This window comes from Solenopsis invicta, chromosome 1, assembly GCF_016802725.1.
Source record: "Solenopsis invicta isolate M01_SB chromosome 1, UNIL_Sinv_3.0, whole genome shotgun sequence".
NCBI lineage: Eukaryota > Metazoa > Arthropoda > Insecta > Hymenoptera > Formicidae > Solenopsis > Solenopsis invicta.
The window spans coordinates 28475856-28498881 of NC_052664.1; the positions used below are offsets into that span (position 1 = coordinate 28475856).

The window sequence follows — 23026 nt, forward strand, 5'->3', positions numbered from 1 at the left end:
GAACTTTTTCCAATTTATTAGTCGTGTTGATTATTTTATTTGCTTTCAATCTGTTTCACGATTTTTCTCATACAAATATTTTAATTATTCTAATAATATTTAATAAAAATAATCTTTTAATAATAAAACACCTTTAAAACATGGAGATAGAGCATTTCAAATTAAATAAAATATAATGATTTATTATTTACGTACAATCTCAAATAATCAAACAAAAAATTTTTTAAAAATTTGTAGCAATGTTTATGCTCGGTTATTATTTATTTTTGCATTTAAGTAAATTGATACAAATACGTAGACAAACGTAATTATAAGGAATACATAACACCCTATCCTCAAAGAAAGAAAATAATATTATAGAATGTCGAGTTGAATGTATTTGAACAAAATAAATTAAATCTATTCAAGTAGACATAATGCTCATTGTGTTATACTGGAAGATAAACACTCGTGTTAAGATGGCAAAGAAACAAAACTGTTTAGGGATTTGAGAACAAAGCAAACAGTTGAATTATATAGTCGACAGTGGGATGTGAGATTCATTCCATCTCCGGTAACTTTTCATGTAGCGAACAGAATTTACTACGGATATAATTCCTCCTTTAATAGGTTTCATAATATATGCTAACATATTATACCGAAATAATATTATATAGTAATATTTCATCGGATAAATTTACATAAGCGTTATCGAGAAATTCGCTTTTGCTCTAGACTTTCTCTTCAAAAGATTTTCTACGCCGCCAGAATCGATTTAAGTAAAGGTTACCCATTCGATTTCCGCCGTAAAGTAGCTGGATATTCTACGATCAGGAATCTTTCCCCTTTGCGTACAATTTCTCGTATCTCGGCCGGGATCATTGTAGCAACCGCGGAATAATGAATATGTAAAAGCTCTCATCAATACCAAGTTATGTTGCATTTATCATTTTTATCTTATAACTCTGTTATACTTGAATACATCTGGATCCATAATGAAGTTAATGTATTTTATGTCTGCGCCCACAATACAAATTACGGGTAAACTTTTACAATTGGTCTCATATTTTTAATTTTAAGATTTTATTTGTTAAAAGTGATAAAATAATCATATATTTTAAAGAACAATATTTTTTTTGTAATTGCAATGGCGCAGTTAAAAGATTTTATACATTTTTTGAAAAATATACATTACTTAGGTTGAATTAGATTATACAATTTAGTAGTATCATTTTTTTTTTGAGGATTTATACGTACCACTTGAATTGAATAGGAAAACTTTTCAATAAAGATACAAAGATAATACCACTTGAGTTTTGTAAAAAAATTAAAGATACTACCACTTGGGTTTTACGAGAAAAAAAAAGATTAGAAGTGCACACATACACACACCCTTAGCACCTTTTTATTTTGAAAGATAATTTTGCACTGTATGAGTAACATCATATCATAAATTTATCAATGCCGCATAATCAAAGAGCCGAGTACAAGAGATTCACTCCGTGTGCAAACACGAGGCGAGACTCCGCGTACACGGGGATGAAGCTATGCAAACAGCCTCGTGTTCGTACGCGTGAAAAAGAGTCTCGTATCTCGCTGACCCGTTCTCCTTCTCAAGGTATACGCCCTTTTTTGTCACGTACAACGCAAAGGACGAAGGAATAATTTCGAAAGAGAGCTTGCAAAATTAAATAAAACATGCGCTCCCGAAAACTGTGTTGCCGTTTCCATTTCCGAGTTCGATTCATTATAAAATCAACGCGAAGTATTTACGGTAAAATACGTAATTGAACTCCACGGTGCGATAAGATAATGCATAAGTTACGAAACTTTATGATGCTGCGTACTGTAAACTGAAAAGTTAGTTTAAACCTTGATATTAATGAGTTAAGCTTCGTTAAGACGTAATTTCGCTCGTTATGTTCGCTTGAGCATTATGCAGAGTATGCTGACGGTAACGCGATGAAACATTTTCTGCGATGGGAGTAAAAAGTGCTGCGATAAAATTATTACTCCGTCACGGGACCGCCCTCGCTAAATCTTTTAGAAGTTAAGCTCTCGCATTCCCATGGGAGTCTGTCCTAACATAAAGTTTGCGTTTATCTCGCATTTTTTAGCTACCTTTTAGTGAATGTATTATTCGAAGATCTTTATTACACAAGCAATTACTTATCTTAGCACATATGAAATTTGCAAGAACTATCTCTGCGAATAGAAATTTACGTAAAACAATTTTTTTTTAAAATCTCATAAAAACCAATGTGTTTATTATAAAAAAAATTGACTTGCACATAAAAATTTACATATAAAAGACTGCACAGTATAAATAAGACAATAAAATACGCCATAAATTGAAAGAAAACTTGCAATTTCACACATGCTAATTCAACAATTTTCACTTTTAATAATACATCAACAATATTTATATTTATACGACTAAAAGATATTTGTAGAGGAAACTTACGATATAGCATGCAGCAATTCCTGTCGCTGCTTCTCCTTCACCTTTACGCTTCCACCTTCCTCAAGAGCTGCTTGCAATTCCCTTTGCAAGACTGCCAATTTGCGGCGCTCACCCTCCAAGAGTAATGAAGTAACCTGAAGCAAAATAAAGATTATTTGCTACTTCGTTCGATGGCAGTAATTAAACATTTAGCGAAACATATTTCGGTTTCTTGATGCAACATATTTCAAAATAAAAAGTAAAAAAAAACAAAGAAGATTGCTAAAAGATAATTTTATTTAACTGGTTATTTAACTATTTTACATCATTGTACTTAACAATGATGGACTGTCAGATGCATTCCGATATATTACATTGCCAATTCTAAAAATCTGTAATTTATGTTACGACGTATACTACAGATTTTCAGGACAGTGAATTTTGGAACGCAGTGGTATTATCGTAATTGTTATTCAAAAAACAATACAAAAGAATGTAAAGAAAAAATTTTTCTAAGAAATCCATCATTCATATTAAAATATTACGATAGGGAATGTCTTTAAAAAGTGCTAAAATTTCAATTACTGTAAAGATCTAATTCTATTATAAATAGTAGTTGATTGTAGGATTCTTATAACATGACTTTCTACGAAAAAAAGCTTATCAAATTTTCTCCTATTAGTCTATAACTTTTTGTTATAGACCATAGGTGCAAAAGAAGAAACTGTTGCTTTTACCGCCTGAGAACTTGAGAACGCGCATGATAAAGGAGAGAATGTTAGAGAATACATCAGCTGATGGCAATACAGTTCTTTGATCAATAATCGTGTGTTGGTATATAAGATTTGATGCTTCGTCTATCGACAGAGCTCTACCAAATTCTAGTTATCCCTCAATATTTTTTGAAACAAAAAAAATATAATAAATATGTAAATATATTTAACCCTTAAATATAATATACACACTAGCCGAATTACGCTCGCGAAATAATTTTAAATTCCAAATTTTGAGAAAAGTTTTAATTAAAATAAAATTTAAAAAGTTGATGTTTTTTTAATCTGATGTAATAATTAAACGTTTTCTAAAGCTTAAAGACAATCATTTATTACAAATATATCCGAAAATAAAATAGGACTCTAAGTAACAGAAATACAAATTTTCTTTTAACTTTTGACAATGTTAACTCTAAATTTTTTTTAAATAATAATAATCTCAAACCCCGTGTACAATGGAAGAAAATATTAGGAATAAGAATTAAAGTTTTAGAATCAGTTTCCTCAATAAATAGTATGGATAAATAATAAGTTATGTTGTATTTCGTACAACACACTTATATATATGTTTCATCTTATTAATATTTGTTGAAGAAACTGATCCTAAAATTTTGTTTCTTATTCCTAATATCTAATATTCTTCCATTGGCGCAGAGCCTTAGACTACAATTCCGCGCCACGAGAAATATTTACGTAATTGTGTGCAATGGATACATTTGTGTATCTCGTAAGTGTAGTTGAAAATTTATACAGAAATGTAATGGTTTTTAATACATAATAATTTATTAAAAAATCCAATTTATTTTATTTAATTAAATGACAGCAAGAATACATTCCAACAATTAATTTTTATTATGAATATTTTTTTGTAAAATCAAACATCAAAAGAGAAAAATCTTGCAGATAATGATGAAAATAAAAAAAATGGAATACACACACACACTAAGTAAAAGTTTGCGCTCTTATAAGTAAGAAACATAATGATTGCTATATTAAGTTATAAAACTTTACTTGCGCGGCGTAGTTTTCTTATTACACTTTCTACTAAAAACGCTACCATCAATTCCGAGCATAAACAAAATTAATGGGTTAAAGAAACGTGTTCTTTATAAATGCTTCGAAAGAGGCCAGCGTAAAAAAGAACCTCATGTTTTTATTTATATCTCGTAACGATTTCAGTTTCCCTGCTGCGTCCACACGAGCGCGATAAATCGTATAATACGCATCAAGCGCGCACCTTCGATTTCACGCGCGCACATCGTAGTTCGCGCGCGAGTACCTCGTATGCAGCGACGCGTGCAAATACACACGCGCGCGCTCGTATATGTAAATCGTTCTTGCGCTTGTGATACAAGCATGGGCGTATATTTACGCGTGTACACACGTGAGCAAGGAGATACCTGGATAGATAAACGCAGGAAGATGCGAGCCGCGAGCCGCGGCGACTCGCCCCTAAGCTCGTTGCGCTCGACGGAGGATCGCGCGTACGAATGTGTATACTCTATAATAATTGGCCGAAAGCACTGGACTTCCTACGATTATATACTTATTATTGCCAGATTATGCTGATTTTACAAGAGAAATGAAAACTCGCGTGGATACGCGCTCATGAATGCGTGTGTTGCTCCTTTGGTACCGCTACTAACTAGCACCTTCACAAAGAGATCATTAGGAATCATTAAAATCAAGAGATACCTTCAGGATGTTCTACATTCCTTATCTCTTTTCTTTTCTACATTAAATATATTTTATGTAATTTATGCAATTCTTTTTTTAATACTAACAATAAGTAACAGACTCGCTTCACGAAGATGGATGCATCTTGTCTACACCGATTGCAATGCCAAGTGACAATATAATGGATAGTCCATCCGAAACTGAGAGATACATTTGAGAAACGTGGACGAGTCATGTCGAATAATTGTTCAAATTCAGTTTAAATAATATAATAAATACTAACACTCACTTCTATTCATCGATATTAAAAGTTATAAAAAAATTAAACTGACACACACACACACACACACACACACACACACACACACACACACACACACACACACATATATAGGAAATCTTGTACAGGGTTATCGATTCACTGGTATAGTGATAATTAGTTATTTACTATTAATATTATTACTTTTAATTTCTTTAATTCTTTTTACTCTAATTATATCTTTCAATATTTTTTCACATATTTTAATACGTCGAGAGAACAACTTTCGTTGAAAAGAATTCTGTACATATATGTCTGCATTGCGGAGATCCATGTATGGACACTAGCGGTCGCGAAAGAATTAGAAGCATCCAACGTTTAATGACCATGTCATGGCATGTTAAACGTTGTGCTCCAAGTTGGAATTTAAATTGTATCACGCCGCAGCCGATACTGGGAAATTTGATCCAAGTGTTTATACGATAAATAAATCACGACACTTTTTTTACGCGTATAATAAAGATTTAGAATTTATCTTGGTTCGCGCATCGCGTAACGTTCCGCGATGAATAAAAATAATCTGAAACGATAAGAAAATTTCTTCAAGTCCAAGCGAGTGTTTCGTTTGCTCTGCAATGTGATGAAAGACAGAACGGAAATTACTACATTCATACGTTACAGAAGTAGCATCTGATTTGCGCATTAATATTTTAAGAAACCCCCCCAATAAGAGAAAGTAAAAATAGTCTCTAAAGAATAAAAAAAAATACAAATGACTTCTCTGTTAGCTTATTACATGAATCCTTTGATATCGAATCTTTCGAATAGTTGTCAAAGTATAGCAATTTTAAAAATACATGGAGGAAATATCAGGAACATGATGCATGATAAAATCTCATAGCATTGTGAAAACTTGAAATTGAGTCAGTTATGAATATTGCGTTATAAGGAATCGCGCGTGTACGTCAATGCAGATAGCGGATTCGTAGAAAGAATTCGAAAGAAAACTTCTCCGCAGCAAAATTTCGTTTCACGTCTACGTGCCTTGTTACAACTTAAAAGTCTATTTCAACAAACGTGCAGATAGATATGTTTGCTCCACTCCAGGATACATCCCGCTATTTTCAATTGTTCGACTGAGTGTCTCTGGGAAGTTTCTGAAAGAGATGGCTCTCAACAGGAGATGTCTAGAGGATCACGAGATTTTGTTTCGATCTTCCTTGCGAGATATTTTCTGAGAAAGTTGGATCTGCGGGAGAACCCTTCAATCCGCTATCAGTCAAGAATCGCAGCGGCGCAACGTGTCGATTACGTTCACGCGATCACCGGAAGTTTCCGAACGCCACCGGAACCGGAACGCGTGCGAGCGCTCGTTGCCAAAGCTTCATTATTGCAGACCAGACTATCTTAGTTTGAGCGAAGTTTAGCGATAAGTCAGTTTGAATTGTACCACCGGTCTCGCGATAGCACGGATGTCAAATCAGACTTGGTCAGCGCAAACTTTTATTGGCGAAGTTCCTTCGTTGGACTTGAATCGCTCCGAAAGGAATTTTTAACGAGACTGGATTAAAAGCGCCGCGTTATTCTTGTTTTCGAAAATATTTATGTCCAATTGTTTATTAAATAATTTCCGTGATTCTTCCTTGACTACAAATCTGAAAATACACCGAGAAAAAGATATTTGTTTAAGGAATATAAATTTATTTCACATTGAAATTAGGAATAAAATTTTATTTCTAACAAATAAACAAATTAATAAAAAACAATGAGATATATTTCGCAGAAATATACATTTCATCATCACAATCAAATGTTTTTTATAACTAATAAATATCAAAGAAAATATTACAAGTAACATTTACTTGCTAATACTTTAACTTTTTTCTCACAATCAGTGTAATTTTGTTCGATCGTAAAAATAATTATACGAATGCTCAAGCATGATGAGCAATGCTGCAAAAAGTTTTGACATTCTGAGAACCAGTTTAAGAGTCCAACATAATAATTTTTTATGGTCTAACAAAATTGCTTTCAGAAATATATCCAATGAAATTTCGTAGCAGAAACCGTTCTTTCCGTGTACACAGTGCGCAAATATTGTTTACTACTCCGTCCGATAATGAATCTTTATGTCGTTGTTTTGCCTTCGCGAGTTTCTTTATAGTGAATGCGAATTTTATTGAAACATTTCTATGAGATTTTCCAAATAGCACCGGCGACGGATGCGCCGCGGTGCATCGTAAAACGGATATACGACGGGATGCATGGGCTCAACCGTCTGTCGAAATAAAACTTTACGTAACTTCTTGGAGCACCGGCTCCGCTTATTAAAGATCGCCGCGATATCATGCTGATTATGAGTGCACCGAGCTATTATCCTGTCTATCGTAATTGCGCATTCTCGCTAACTTTGCGGACGCCATGCCGATCGAGATCGAGAAGTAATTACTTTTAGGCAAACGTTGCACACAGCCATTTAATTACACGTAATTAAATTGTTATCAATAATTTATCACAACATTCATACGCACCGGCAATCTCGGTAGAATTTGTGAAATCTCGGTAGCACCGGTTATATAAAATCTTTATGAATACTTATGCGTGTAGAATCTTTACGATGATGCTCGATCATAATATTCTTGGATAGGTATTCACAGATATCTTTACTCTCTCTTAAACGTATGTTAAACTAAAAAGTCAGCACGTATAAAGCTAACTTAATTTTGCATTACGAGCGTAAAACCGAACTTTACAACCTCACAGTGACGTTGCATAATGCTTACTAACAGCAAAGGAATAATTTCAAAAAGTTATTTTTTAAGCCAAAGAAATTATTTAAAAAAATTGTTTTTAAATATATTTATAAAAACTTGCCTCGTGGCATTTATTAATGTGTAAGATCTACGTAGGATCATTAATTAGTGATTTTTTTTAATAATTAAGAGTGACTTTTATGACTTTAGTTATTAGTATTCCACGATTCCCTTGCTATCACAAACGCATTATTTTTTCCTCTTTTCAGTAAATTGTAAATTACGTTCGTTCTATATACTCAATGAACTTCTATCTATAGGGTGATTGATAGAACTCTATGGTTAACAAATTGATATTGATAAGAATTGTGTCGCGTTAATATTTTAAAGTTATTTTAAAAAAACGAAATGGTTCCACCCCCTTTCTTTCATTTTATATATATTTAGATATAGGGAGAGAGAAAGAAAAATTTACATTTCTATAATGTATTAAATTATGCGACTTTGATTTCTAAAAATTACTGACCCATGTTCTCGAAATAATTGATTCGATTGAAGCAAGCGTTCACGCTGATTCATTTTACCAGCGGTAGAACACGAGCCTTAATTTCGCTTTTGATTAGTTTGATGATCTCCTCAATTGCGATTCTATTATGCTGGAACATTGCACGACGCGGCGATTGAAACAGAATATTATCCGTGATGAAGCGAATTAACTGGTACATCCACAGAGAAATCTGGCATGAAGGAACAACGAAGGAAGAGAGAGCGAAATTTTTTTATTACTCGCTCGTAAAATCACTCGCGGATGTAATTTGCGCGCGCAAGTATCTAAACAATATTACCGGTGGTCCAATAACATCCAACAATTAATGTCGCCAACGAAACGTACATCCGCAATGAAAAGAGAACATTGAAATATATGTCATGATGGCTAATCTAATTGGATCTGTTCGTTCATCCGTAGGAAGTCCCCATGACTCATTTACTCTTTCTTCCTTTCTACCTTTGTTTTTTTCTTTGGCAGGCTTCTGTAACTCTTAACGATAGTTTCGTTATCGTTATAATGTCGCCGCGTCATTGCAGATATAATAATACATGATAAAAAAAAACTGCGTAACGACGTTGTAGTGATAACAAAACTGTCATTAAGAATTACAGAGCAGGTCTGCAGAACCATTATTCGTCTATATGTCACGATAAGATGGATTAAATTGTCTCAAGAGCATCGAATATTCGATAGCAAATTTATAATTAACAAAATTATCAAGTGAAGAAATGACATTTTTTTTCAAAACAAATTTCAAAGCAAACAGTTTTAATTGTACTAAAATTATATCAAAATTTAATTAACAAAACTTTACTTTTAATCTCGGTAAAATGGATTGCTAAACATTTAATCTGCATTATGCATGCCACAAAAATTAATCTGCTTTGGAAGCGTATTATTAAAAACAGAAGATTGAGAAACAGTGCGCAATATGCACATAATGTTTTCACATGAATGATTCATTTTAGGATAACTATTTCAATTACTACCAGTATCTCAATTATTGTCGTTTTTTTTCCAATCGTAGTATTAGACTAAAAAGTGAATTGTTATAATAAAATGAAAGTGTTATGTGTTAAAAATGTTTTAATGTTAAATTAATGGAGAGAGGAGAGAGAGCAGTATTCAGAACATTGACTAGCATAACTGGCTGTAATAATTTTCATATTCTATATTTTTATCTTATTATATTTAAATAATCAATCAGTTTTTTCGAGCTTATCTGTTAATATACTGATAAAAAAGATTGCTCGATTCAAATAAGTACTATTCAAACTTATTTATATCAAAGAAATGTTACTTGTTTGAAATAAACGGTATTATTTTGATATAAAATAGTTACTTGAATAGTACGAATAACATATTTATTTAAAATAATCATTAATTTTTTTCTCTCCATAAAAATGTGTCTTTAAGTTCGGATAGAGAAACGCACGAAAAACGAACGACTCGCTCGCTCTTTGAAGAGCTCTGACCTTTACAATGATTCTTCGTGCTTAATGCTAAAGTGAAAACAATCCTGGATTCACGGACCGTAACTAGGTTGATGATACGCACGTGCGCAAAACTTACGAAATGTGTCAGCTTCTTTTTTTTTCTTGCTCGTATTTTGCTTTCAACGGCACGATATTCCGGTACGTAATTTTGCAAGATAGATCGTGTACCTCGCGAGTTATCGAATGTGAGTATCGATCAAGTATGAATTATAATTCTGTATAATAGTGAGAAACGGGAGTTCAGCAGCGTGCAATGTCCTCCGAAAATTCAATTGTGGTTTTGCTTCGCTTCTTGCATCATACATGTATACCTCATATACATATATCAATTTGTTACGAGCACATCGATCAATTAAATTGACGCTCATTAAACACTGCTAATGACGGCGAAACGTCGAGAAGCCGTTGCTTAAGTCATATCTTTGCTGTCATCAAATTCTGTTAAAATAATGGTTGTACCGACGTACTTTTGTTCGATAATTCACGAAATGTCGTCACATAACTGCTTCTACCTAGTAATTATGTCATTTATTTGTGGTCGTAGAGCTTTGTTAATTATTACCTAACACATTGCAATACGAAATTTATCTTGAGATTTAAATCATTTTTTGTGTATTTTTCGTTGCTAAACACGAATCTGGACGAATCTATAATACAATGTAGAAATATTAAAAAATCTTTTAGAATTACATGTGAACGGATTTATAAATTAAGTAAAGCTAATTTAAACAAAATTAGATATAACCTTAAAACTTTATTTAATCTATTTTCTATCTTATAGTAATAATTTTTGGTTTCTATTCTTGTGGAAGTTTATGGCATATTCCAGAGTTATTAATTATCGAAAAATAGCAAAATTGCGGTTTTTTCCAACTTTTATAACAGATTTCTCAGAATCCTGATGGACATTTTACGCTCAGATTTATGTTTAGCAGCTAAAAATCTATAAGAAATTTTTTACAATTAAGATCTTAAGGCAAAAGAAAAATTGATCATTTGTTCACCTTTCCATTTCTATCTCCTATAAATTTGTTTATGCAATGTTTCAAATTTTTTTATCTTCTCAAACACAACTTTTTCATCACAAAAAAACATTTTTTATTATTAACTCCTTCTCTAACAAATTTGTTTAATCAGTTTTTATTTGATAATTTTCTCTTCTATGTGTGTTTGTATCTTTTTTTACTTTACCCATTCATTTAATATTTTAATGATACTCCTATATGCTATTTATAAATTATTGAGCTTTCTATTGAATTGTAAAAAAATCAATAATCGAATATTTATTTTATTGTTATAAAAAGATAGACATGACAGTGGAAATAGACATGGAAAAGTGAAATACAAGAAAGCGTGATTAGAAAGCATTCTTCATCAAGGCACAAATTCTCAAGACCAGGTAGTGGCAATCGACAAGACACATCTGACTTTAATAGTACCTCGTACGACCTATCCGCCAAAACACACGCGGAGAAAGGTATAGCAGATTGATCACCGCGACAGGGAGGAGAGTGCAACGGTCGAACTTTCCTTGGTCGTTTCGGTTTCAGGTGGCTGACCGCCGTACCAGAACCGATACGAGTTATCTGGGTCGAGCCTCTCACTGGCCTACACTACAATCGCTGGCAAAAGTGACCATTGAAGTCAACCAGTCTGCTCTCAGGTGAATGGATAGCTAATCCTAGATCGAATGTAGTCTCACCCTCGACAAGGATACCGGAGATCGCGCATTAAGTTACGCTTCACTCCTCTTTCCCGATTGTTCTGACTTTCAAGGACTCTCTGTATTAACAAACTTAGTGTGTGTATCTTAGAAATTATTTTAGAACTTGTTTAGTTTCGCGAAGCTTATCGTGTGAACCTTTGCACGTTTCAGTTAATTGAATAAATTTCCCACATGAATCTTACCTCCAACTGCACTCCAAAGAGATCTCTCGATCTTCCAGGTCTAGGAGCATTCAATTCTTGCATCTCGGCTTCTCGTTCTACCAGTCCCATTTCTTTAGGGTAACTGAAAACATACGACAAAATTCTCAGTCTAATTGCACTTCAATTAAGATTGAAATTTTTTTATTCTTATCATATCAACAACATAATATGATGTTGTAACATGACAAAAGAATATTAATAGAGATCAGTTTGTTCCAATATTACAACAACAGCTTTGCAAAATTAGTACCTATAAGAAATATATTTATAAAATTTTCATTGATTAGTAACGCTTTTTTCTTCGGTCAGAATAATGCTATGATATATGAATTATTAATTGCGACGCCAACAAAATAGCGCAAATAGCAACGTTACAATGACTGAGTTTAACAAATATGCTTTTCTCTCACCATGATATATTACATCCGTTTCTAGTTTCTTCGACTTTTATGAAACTGTTAAGCATCATAAAAATGATATATATCATAAAATGATATATATGGCAAAGCTAAATCAGAAGTTTTCTTAGAGAAACTATGCAAAGTAAACCAACTATAACAGAAACAAGACGCGTTTGATATACGGAGCATTCTGTAGCGAAACATGAATCATTTGACGGAGAAAGACATATAACAGTTACAAACGCATTTAAATGTCCGCAAGCATGACGTGTGCCGAGACAAATCTTGTTTTTATGGAAAAGCAATTAAAGAAACGAGAACTAGATAGCTACCAACGATTTTGCTACATTAAGAGTGCTAAAAAATTCCCTCGCTCCTACATATAATGATATTTTTAAACACCTCTACAGAAAAGATATTGATGATGTATAATTTAAAACAGTAGAAAAGCATTTACGTATTGAATTAATTTATACAATGTACATATAATAACAATACAACGAAATATCTTAATCCATTTAAACGTTAAAGAACAAATGTGTATTTCAGAAAGTTTATTATTAAATTCATTATTAATTAAGTTCTTCGCAGTTTTTTAAAAATGTCATCGTTATTAAATTTAACGATCAAATTAATTTGAGATATTATTTCTAGTTTCAGTTCATGCTTACATTTTAAGTCCGATATTTTAATAATTTTAATAACAGCTCGTATGAATTAAAAAAAATATAATAAACGATATATAAAAAGGCAATGTAAAACGAACAAATAATTAGATGTTAAAATAATAACGTGTCTTTAATCTTTAACAATAAATAGTGTACGACGTTTCGACTTCACAGAGTCCTCTTCGGTATTTATAATAATATAAATTGATTTAACAATAAAATCTTAGATATTGATATTTCAATAATTTAGACGTATAAAAAACGTTTTGATACATAGATAGAAACAAGTCATGTTGCAAGTAATGTCAATAATATAATCAAAATAAGTCAAAACTGTATATGTAAAACGTAGTTGTGATTGATTCGTTTCTTGTTCGCGAGTAAATTGAGTCTGGTTGTTAAATGTTAATAATTGATACAAAAATATTTTAAGCATCAATAAGATTCGCTTTGATCGAAAAATGGCATTTCTCGTTTCTCGTATCCGTTATTAATAATTACATAATAAGTTATTTGATTATGTTGTAATGTAAAGATTAGTGTGAGAGCTAATTTACATTTTTAAATTCATATTTTCCCTCGTCCGCTAAGCGTGAAAACAACTCATAAATGTTACGCTCTTCCTCTCATTTCACACATGACACTTTCGCGTAAGCGCTATTACTCCGTTGGCATTTAAAACAATTACGAAGCAGGGTCATTACCGCAGCGCCGGGAATAGCGCGCGACGCCGCGCCGTGCCGTCGTCAAAGCGTGCGAATCACGGTGCATTGTCTGGCAATCCGACACCGAGGAAACAATAAAGCCAAGAGCGCTGCGACTCGCGAGAAAAACCGACTGTGTCGGATATGATACTGGCAAAGTTTCCCGCGACGTGAATCATTCGGCGCCTTTAAACGTTCGCGGATTGGCGAATGCGATTTCAACAGCGGTAGAAAAGCGTCATGCAGAAATCGCGTGATTTCACGAGTCACGAAAAGCGTCTTGATTCAAAGAAGAGGATCGATGCGCGCACGGCTGTGGGAGGGTGGAGCGGGCAATGCATCAGCCAGGATGCACCGCAACAATGCGTCTGGGTAACGCGCGCGAACAATGGACGATACGCGGCGCGTACGTCCTTGTACCGTTATCTCACTCGCCGCGGAATTATCCGCTAATTATTTGTAATTAATCGCAGAACCGCATGCGCGCGCGCGCGACCGGGAGCGACGCTCCGACGCTCCGACGCTCCAGGACATCAGCGTCCTCCTCTTCGTCAGGTAGAGATAGGTGCGGGGATGGCGGTTTATCGTCTATCGCGTTACTACATCAGTTGTTAACGCTGTAACGAACGTCGTTGCGCGCCGAACGTAATTGCTTTCTCCATATAATTTGTAATTGCATTATTATTATCTCTTTTCTGTGAGCGTTCTAATGCGTCGCGTAATTAGGTGCATAATTAATAGTTAACGACTACTGGACTATCTTGGCCCGTTCCACGCCTTATCCTAACAGCACATCGCGCCGTGTTACCTCGCGCTACAAAATGATTGCATTCGCCATAACTCTGTTACGTCTCACGTAATCTTCCCTTTTCACACTTACTTCCTTCCTTTGGAGTTAAAACTGAATTCGCTGACGTCAGTAAAGTCAGCGCAAATACTAAACGACAGTTTCGAAAATAGCACCATCATTCAACAGTCTCGTTTAAATTTTTGCTAAACTTCACTTCGGAGTTCTGTTTCGAATGCTGCTTCTCCCAGTAGTTCTGTAATTTCCAACTGCAAATTGGTACTGGTTGCTCCAGTTCCCATGACGATCAAGTTAATTGAGGAGTGAAACTTTCCGACAGGGCAGCGTATAGGAATTAGAGCCATCGGTTATCAACGGTACGGGCTGTGTGCATAAAAGGATTTACAGCGCTATCCCGTAGTAGCGGAGAGGATTCTCCTAGCCGCACGGTGCCCACGCGCGCGCGAAACCAGAAGCGGAAGCTAAAAGCGGCGGCGGCGGCGCGCGGTATACGCTGGAGGAGGCGAGCCAGCCCTAACGGGATCGCGATACGGATCATTAGCGCTGTTTAATCTACGAACGAGCATATTCTAACGCGACCGCGCATCGCCGCGCCGCGTCGAAGCGGCGAGGAATACGCGCTCGCGCGCGCGCGCGCGCTCGCTTGTTGTAAAATCACCTGCGTCACGGGAAGAAACCTTCTTCCCTCGATTTCCGCGCCGGCGAAGCGTCTCCTGAGTCATCGTGAAACGTCACGTGATTTCCGCTGCTGTAAAAAGTCGGAGGTACACGAACGACTGCGATAGCGATTTACCGCGATGCGTCGTCATTTTCTCTTCTACTACTTCCCTACGAGAACTCGTTTGGCCCATCAAGGAGACTAAGAGTTATTGCTAAGAGACCATTGGAAACGTAAACAATATTTCGCTTTATATTCTCGCTCAAGTATCAGCCAATTACGCGAAACGATCATTAGCGACGTGTGGATCCACCAATCGATAGGAAAGGATGTTTTTTCAAGAGGCAGAATAATTAAAGTTTACGACTACCGCTGTGGTGTCACGCAGCGTTCCCCAGTGTAAACAACACGCCATCCCTTGTCATTGTCATATTCCGATGCGTATGCATCGTCTACCAGACGATGGACAAATAATAAGCAGTAATAGCAATGTGGTGGCGACGTTAAATGTGCCAGCGCATGATGGCCGTGGGTCTAATCGTAACTGGCGATCTTGACGAGCCATATCGTTGCAACTGCCATCCCTCTTTTACATTCACTTATCTTTTACCCTTGGCCGCATGTAAATGTCGCACAACACGGTGGATCGGCATTAGCATTTGTTTCATAGAAACTCTCGAGCCCTTCGCGTCTAGCGAAAAAAAAGTTGACGAATAAAAATAACGTCGATAGAAATTTATTCTGCGGTGTCTACAAGTTTTCAATCTCCGAAATTAGGGAGTTTAATTTATAGAGGTTTGGTTTCGATCTGTATGTAATACATTTCTTCCTAAATTTGTGAATTCTATACCTATTCGCTCCTTTTTCTTTTCTTTTTTAACAAACGGTAAATTTTGATTATATAACGGTAATAAAAAAAAATAATTTTATCACAATGCGAAAACTTAGAAAATACAAGAAAGGTTAGTAGAAATAGAGACTATTTTTATAGAATATTTTCATGGAATTGCAGGACTTGCATTAGCGTGCTCGTCCGTAGCCGGCTTCCGAGAACGCCCACACGTCCGTTAGCACGCGAGTCAGTTGATTTTGTTAAAGAAGACCATGCAAATGCACGGTTTGCATTTATTTTCTGCATTTACCAGTGAACAGAAACGAAACTATCGCGTTGACCATCGGATAAGGCAAAGAACATAGGGTCACCCGGCTTTACTAGCGGTCACGCAGTTCTTTTGATCTCCAACGATTGGTGGGGGTTAAATCGATCGGTCGTTTTTCGTCTAATCGTCTGATCGCTTCATCGAGATACGTGATAGCTTCTTTCGATTTGCCACAAGCGAGGAGCACAAAATTGAGAGAAGCATCATTGTGGCGAATGCCAGCGTTGAAAAATGACGACATTAGCATTACCGGTAGTGCCAAGTAGGTCGCAACTGTCGAGACAAACGAGCGATCGAGACCAGTGACCACTCCTTGACCTAGACGTCTCGACATTAACCTGGCCCGACCTACTCTTCATCCTGATCTTGTCAGAGCGCAATGTCACGAGGATGCACGACCGTAAAAGTTGGTATACCAAAGAGATGGGTATTGTCTCAGTACTTCATCGGTATACCGCATATATTTTAATTTAATGCGTTTGTGATGAGATTGTCTAGTACAGCATATCATGCAATTCTATATTATAATTACAGTATGAAAAAGGAAAAAGTATCTGTTATGAATGTTATGCTGATAAGTTTCACTTCAATTAGTATTAAAGATGAAAGATAGTTAAATGATGAAAGATAGTATATAATTTAAAGTTATACAATTAAAAGATAGTATGACTCTACATGCAAACTTTTTTGTAATACGTCATTGAATACTTAATTACTTTATATTTTTTTCTATTCTAATATGTTAATATTTATAGAACTATTTATAGATTAAATTTATATAATAGAACTATTTAAATCTTCAAATCCGATTTTTTTTATGATCTTTCTCATTCAATGCACACTAACGGAACACTTTTTTTAATCTTCAATGAATATTATACTTTTTTTTATTTCATTCAAAATAAATTATTTAGGTATAATCTTTTTATTAGCAAATATATTTCTATTTTTAGAGCCCACTTTACACGATCTATAATTTGTTACAGAATTTGAGATGGATTTAATTTTATACAGAAAATAAGTGAACGAACAAGACGTATGATATATGCGTAGTGCATAATTTTCTGTGAATTGCAAATTACATAAACTACAACTTAACTTACTGACATATTTGAACATTTACGTGACAATGTCTTGATCCCGGAAGCAAGTTTATTAACTTGTTAATTAACTGAACGTAAGAAGCTTCTTGCCTGTGTGTAGTAAAATCTAACAATTACAAAATTAAATGCACGTGCCAATGCATTAGAAAAGATTCTTGCTAAATTAAAATATTACTTAAATAAATCTTCAAATTGTTTATTTAATGATTAAATTTTAATCTTAAAATTTTTTTTATTTTTAAAAATTAAAAATATATTTTTTTTAATTTATTTAAAATTAAATTTTAATTTTAAAATATTTTGGTATGCTATAGGATCTTCGACTAAAAGTTTGTTACGTAGCATTTTAAGTATACTTTGCTCTCTTCTGATATGTCGTAATTTGTACCAAACATTTCTTCTATATTTAAGAAGTTTATTTCTACGAACGGTTATTGCTATAATTGTATATTATTGAAACTGATGTAAAGAATTTTCCATGTTGTATTTTTATTATATTTACATGTATTTCTTAATAACCAAGTAATATTTTTTAATAACCTAACTATGTAAATGAAAGAAACAATTGAATATCCCATACATAATTTGATATAAAATTATAAATAAAATTCTGTCGCAAATTATAAATCGTGCAAAAGGGGGCTTAATGTTTCAAACATTTTACATCTGAATTATATAAAAACTAAGTAAGAATATCTTCGAATTTAACAGCTATATGATGATCATTATATAACAATACCATTTATGAATCGCCCATAAATTCTTCCCTCTTCCGCGCAAGGCATTATTTATTATTATAGTACGTCTTCAAAGGCTTGTATCTTACGAATATATCATTATTACAGTACTTCTCGAGAAGTAAAGGGGAAAGAGAAAGTAACAAAGATGTGCATTAAATAAACGGTAAATCTAACGGCAAATGTTTCCACAAAATTCTTACATATTTTTATTGTTTTTGTATCTTTGTATTATGTAAACATTGAAAAAACAAAACAAACAGCAGGTATTTGTTACTTGTATACTAAGATTTGAGAAAAGTTTCTTTGGAAAAATCTGAACTCACATAAAATGAAATAAAGAATTAAAAATTTAAATTCATTTTAGCTTTATGACAACTCAACATCAATTTTATATAAGGCTTGAAGGCTTTTTTCTTCTTATACGAAGATGAACGTAAACAACGAAGCGAAGAATTGAAAAAAGAAATTAAGAAGCGAAAAAGAAAAAGTAATATTAATATTTATCATCAAATACGCCATATTAAGTACCTCAAGTAAAATCTCGTTTCGTTAATTTCGTATACGTTGCGACACGTTCCATTGCCGTTAAATGTCAACGAACCCTTATAACGGCACGAGCAGCAACCCCGATCATAGAATGCAAAAGGGTAATCGTTGACAATTCGTTAAAATGCCAACGCCGGGCCATACGTATACCGCGTTGCTTGTTCAGGCTAAATATAAACGACATTTGCAAAGACATTTGCACCTATTCAACTATTTATCTATGAAAATTAACCGCATCAGTTAGAAACTATTTTTTAACCTCTTTAATATTTATAAGGCGTATATACACAATCATCTTAAATAAACCAATTATTATAACATTTACACGACACTTTCCTAAAATTTCTGTCGAAGTAAGTGAAGTGTATTCTTTTATTATTTATTGCCCAGCAAATAAGGTGACGTCAAGTGACGTTTTATTAACATCTTAATGACATCTCTAGCGTCATTAGACATCACCTTATTTGCTGAATAAAAATTATCCACGAAATTTAAAGTGACCTACGTCACTTTATAACGATTTGTATCAAGATATAATCTAGCAGAACTGTTTACGCGAATGTAAATAGATTTCTTTACTATATTTTGTTACATAATCTTGAACTCTGTTTCAACAAGCAGAGCAAATAGCTTTTGCGAGCTTTTACCATAAACCTCGATTAAAATTTTTATTGAAAGATAACAGTGCCTCGCGCGGATATTAAGACTGTTCTCCGGCGTAGTCCATAATATTGCAGCCGAGAACCGCAAGTGAGAAAACCAGGGAAGACGAAAAATCTGCGAGCGCCGCCGCCGTCGTCGTCGTCGAGTCGTGAGTCGTAAAGTCTCTCGCAATAAGCGAGCGATAAGTGTGGTCTTGTGTGCGTATGTGTCTTTTCGTTCTCCTATATATCTTACTTTTTCCACTTTGGTGTCCATGCGCCTCTTCGATCGTGTAAGGACCCATCCATGTATGTGTGTTAGCAAAGTAAACCCGCTTTATATGCGTTTACACGGGACGCGGTATCGACACCTCATAAACCAGGAGGAAGTCGTACCTCTCGCTACACGCGCGCGCCTTAATAAAACGAACATATTTCGCCGTTGTCACCGCTCGCCTGTCGCCGACGCGTGTATGGGCACACAAAAATATCGATCAGCCGTATTTCGCAGCGAGTTTGTGCGAAAACATCCTTGGAATAATATCCGGCATAGACGGTAGAGAGGCGAGTGTAACGCGGAAGGAAAATTGCCGATAATAATATTTATACTGCCTTACACTGCTCTCGGCAATGCATATTTAAACATTCGTAATTCTCTTCTATTCGCTTGAGACAATTTAATAATAGATTCGACGAGTCGCTTTGAATCCCATTTAGAGCGAAGTAATTTGATACTTTTTCCTGAGCGAAGCTATAAATCATATATTAAGCTTTCATTAATTTATTTATTGGACGAGAGATCGTTACAGTCTATAAAACGAGGCGTAAGAAAAGGAATAGGAAAGAGTTTTTCATAAGAAGAAAGGGACGAGAACGGTCACTGCGGTTCAAAGGAGGAAGGAGGAAATACATGAGGAAACATGAACACGGTGTAGCATCGGCACCTCGTAAACAACAATGTCGTCTCATTGTCGAGCGTGCACGCTGCAATAAAACGACTCGACGCGGCGCACCGCCATCGCTGTTGCGTCTTCGCGATGTTTCTTCCGGAACACGGGCTCTTATAGCGTACGCGAAAAGAAATGCATAGAAAACACGTAGAAAAACGACGTGCATGCGTTTAAATAGCAGACACCTCGCCGTCGTCGTCGCTGTAGCACCAAGAACGGAGGAGAATCACGCCTCGCTTGCCAACACACGTGGTTACGCTTCGAGTCTCTTCGGCAACGAGCGCGGAAGGATCGAAAGACCGTGAGAGCTGGCCGTCGTGAATAAGAGGGAAAGAGAACGAGGGAGGTCGATGATCCTTGAGAGGAGCTTCGCGACCTTGTCCGAATAAGCATCGATTCGCATCAAAGGTTGATTACCACAATGTCAATCGCGCACTGGCAATCTTATCGAGTCTCGCTTCTATGTACGTAAAACCGATATTGCATTTAAAGATCAAATCAGCAGTTAGGAAAGTAAAGAAAATACGATCGATATCTTAGGATAATTAATTCTATTTAATTAATTAATTGAATGACTTGACGTGATAATGTATTGTGCCACATCCAACGAACAGACAAGCAATTGAAAGAGTCTAAATCATTAAAAACCTGCGTTCTTCTCTGCAGCTTTTAAATTTATTAACTACTGGCTTTCTTTCATTTTCTTTCTGTTTTTCGAGCGATTTGCGATCAAGAAGAAAAGAACTGCTTCACAATTATTTGCGAAATTATATGCGCACCGGCAGTGATTACGGAGTTAATGTTACATATAAATAAAGTGGATAGTGTTTCCACTTGGCACTTTCTCTATCGCACTAATCTTTGTCGGTTAAACAAGCGCGTCTCAAGTTTCACCGCGCAATATTCATCTTCTTGCACCTCCTTCGGCCTACCACGAAGTCCGTTAAGTCTGCATGGTGAACGTGGCGCAAAGCGTAGGAAGGAAGTTTTCTATCGATCCATGCCGGTGTTTTGAGGTCAGGGCGCTGCGCCAGCACTGCGGCTACCAACTACCGAAACCAAGCTTCGCCGACGACATCCTCGTCTTTACCGTATCAGCCTCGTACTTCAGTTACCGATCCGATTTCGATCGAAAGAAATTATGGCGAATTTTTAATCGTTGATGGAAATAATATCGATGACTAATTATACATATCAGAGAAATAATTCATCGATTAAAATAAACTGTACTATTACTAATTTTTTATGACTTGCTTTGAGACATTAAAAATTACAAGCAAAAGTAAAAATCTCAAAAAAGGTAATTGAGAACAAAAAATTATTTTTTTAAATTAATATTTTATTTATATTTGAAAAATAAAAACTAAATAATTTTGTAATTCTTTTTAATATTCAGTATTTTAGTCTGTGATATTAAATATATATATATCGTGAAAATACATCGTGCTTCAGTGAAAAAAAATTAATATAAAGTTAATAAAATTTTAAAAATTAGAGATATACCTTTTCCATGTAATGCGCATGCGCACTACTTTACGCGTAAAAAATTTTAAGAATATTTTTTAGTCGTTCAATATACCTTAATGCAACACACACACACAAATGATGAATAAATGTATGAAATAATTTTCAAAATGGCGGTCATCGTACCGGGCATTGAATTAAACCGCAAGGGCCTTTCAAAGCACGAGGACCACAACGTTGTATCGCGTGACTTTTCATGCTACTTCAAAAAAACCGTCGATCCGTCAGGCATAATTTCGCAGGTGCCCGTCGTCAACCGCATTGCGGATGGAATTTTCTTTCATCGGTTGCACGATCAGGATTTATGCTTTCTTTTGACAAAATCGCAATTGTGTGTACATGCATAAATTATCTTTGAAGAAAAGTTACTTTAACATTCACATATCCATATAAATGAATTGCTAATCTTTAAGAAAAAAAAAAAAAAATGTAAAAACATTCAATAAAATGGTACTTTACTTGTGACGAGATGCCAACGCTTGGGTTTAAAAATTGTCTAGAAATAAATAACCGCGACGATAGAATTCTTTTCGAAATTGTCGGACGTATGCGGGAACTACCGAGAATTCCAAGGAATCGATCGAAACTGTCAGCACCGCATTCTACGAAGGAGAGAGTGTCAGCGATCAAATTAAAAAATTGTAAAAAAATATGCGGAACTATTCTTAAAATTGATCAAAAACTATAGAACTTTTTCGAGAACTATAAGATTTTGTGATTTAATTTATTTTTTTCGTAACTCGGGGAGGTTACGCAAAGTTGGCATCCCATATCTTTAAAGTTGAATTTTTTTGTTCAAATCGACAGAACGATCGTTTTAATCTATCAGGAACTGTAGAACTATTGTGGGTGCAAATGGAATTCTGATTAAAATGTTTATTTTTTCAGAATGAGATGCCATCTTCACACCGGCGTTATAGCTTATTTATTAATATATTTATTGAAGCTACTCAAAAAATATATCGCGATAAGACATATCTATATATCTATTCCATAACAAATTCGCAAATTTCTAAGAACAATTTTTACGCGAATCCCATGACTGTTTTTATTACATTTCTGTGACCGCAATTGCGAAGAAACTCAATCGCATAATTTCTTTTCCTGGAAGTATAAAAGGAAACCGTGTAACAGCGATAATTTCATTTTTGCGAGCAAAAAATTCTGATCGTTGATGGAGATATCGCTACATCAATAAATTGAAAAGTATCCGCATTCTAATAAGTTTGCAGGCATAACATTACGCAAGACGTAACATTGCGAT

The 23026-nt window shown here is 34.8% G+C and overlaps 1 protein-coding gene across 1 annotated transcript in view; it reads right to left on the reverse strand.

Annotated features, from left to right (window-relative positions):
• LOC120359390 overlaps nucleotides 1–23026 on the reverse strand; it is an 80796-nt gene that overhangs the window by 25415 nt on the left and 32355 nt on the right. The window contains exons 2-3 of the mRNA XM_039456713.1: nucleotides 11839–11941; nucleotides 2444–2577 (exon numbers count right to left, since the gene is read on the reverse strand). Of these exons, the coding sequence (XP_039312647.1) occupies nucleotides 2444–2577; nucleotides 11839–11928 (224 nt within the window). The 5' untranslated portion in view covers nucleotides 11929–11941. The remainder of the gene's footprint in view (nucleotides 1–2443; nucleotides 2578–11838; nucleotides 11942–23026) is intronic.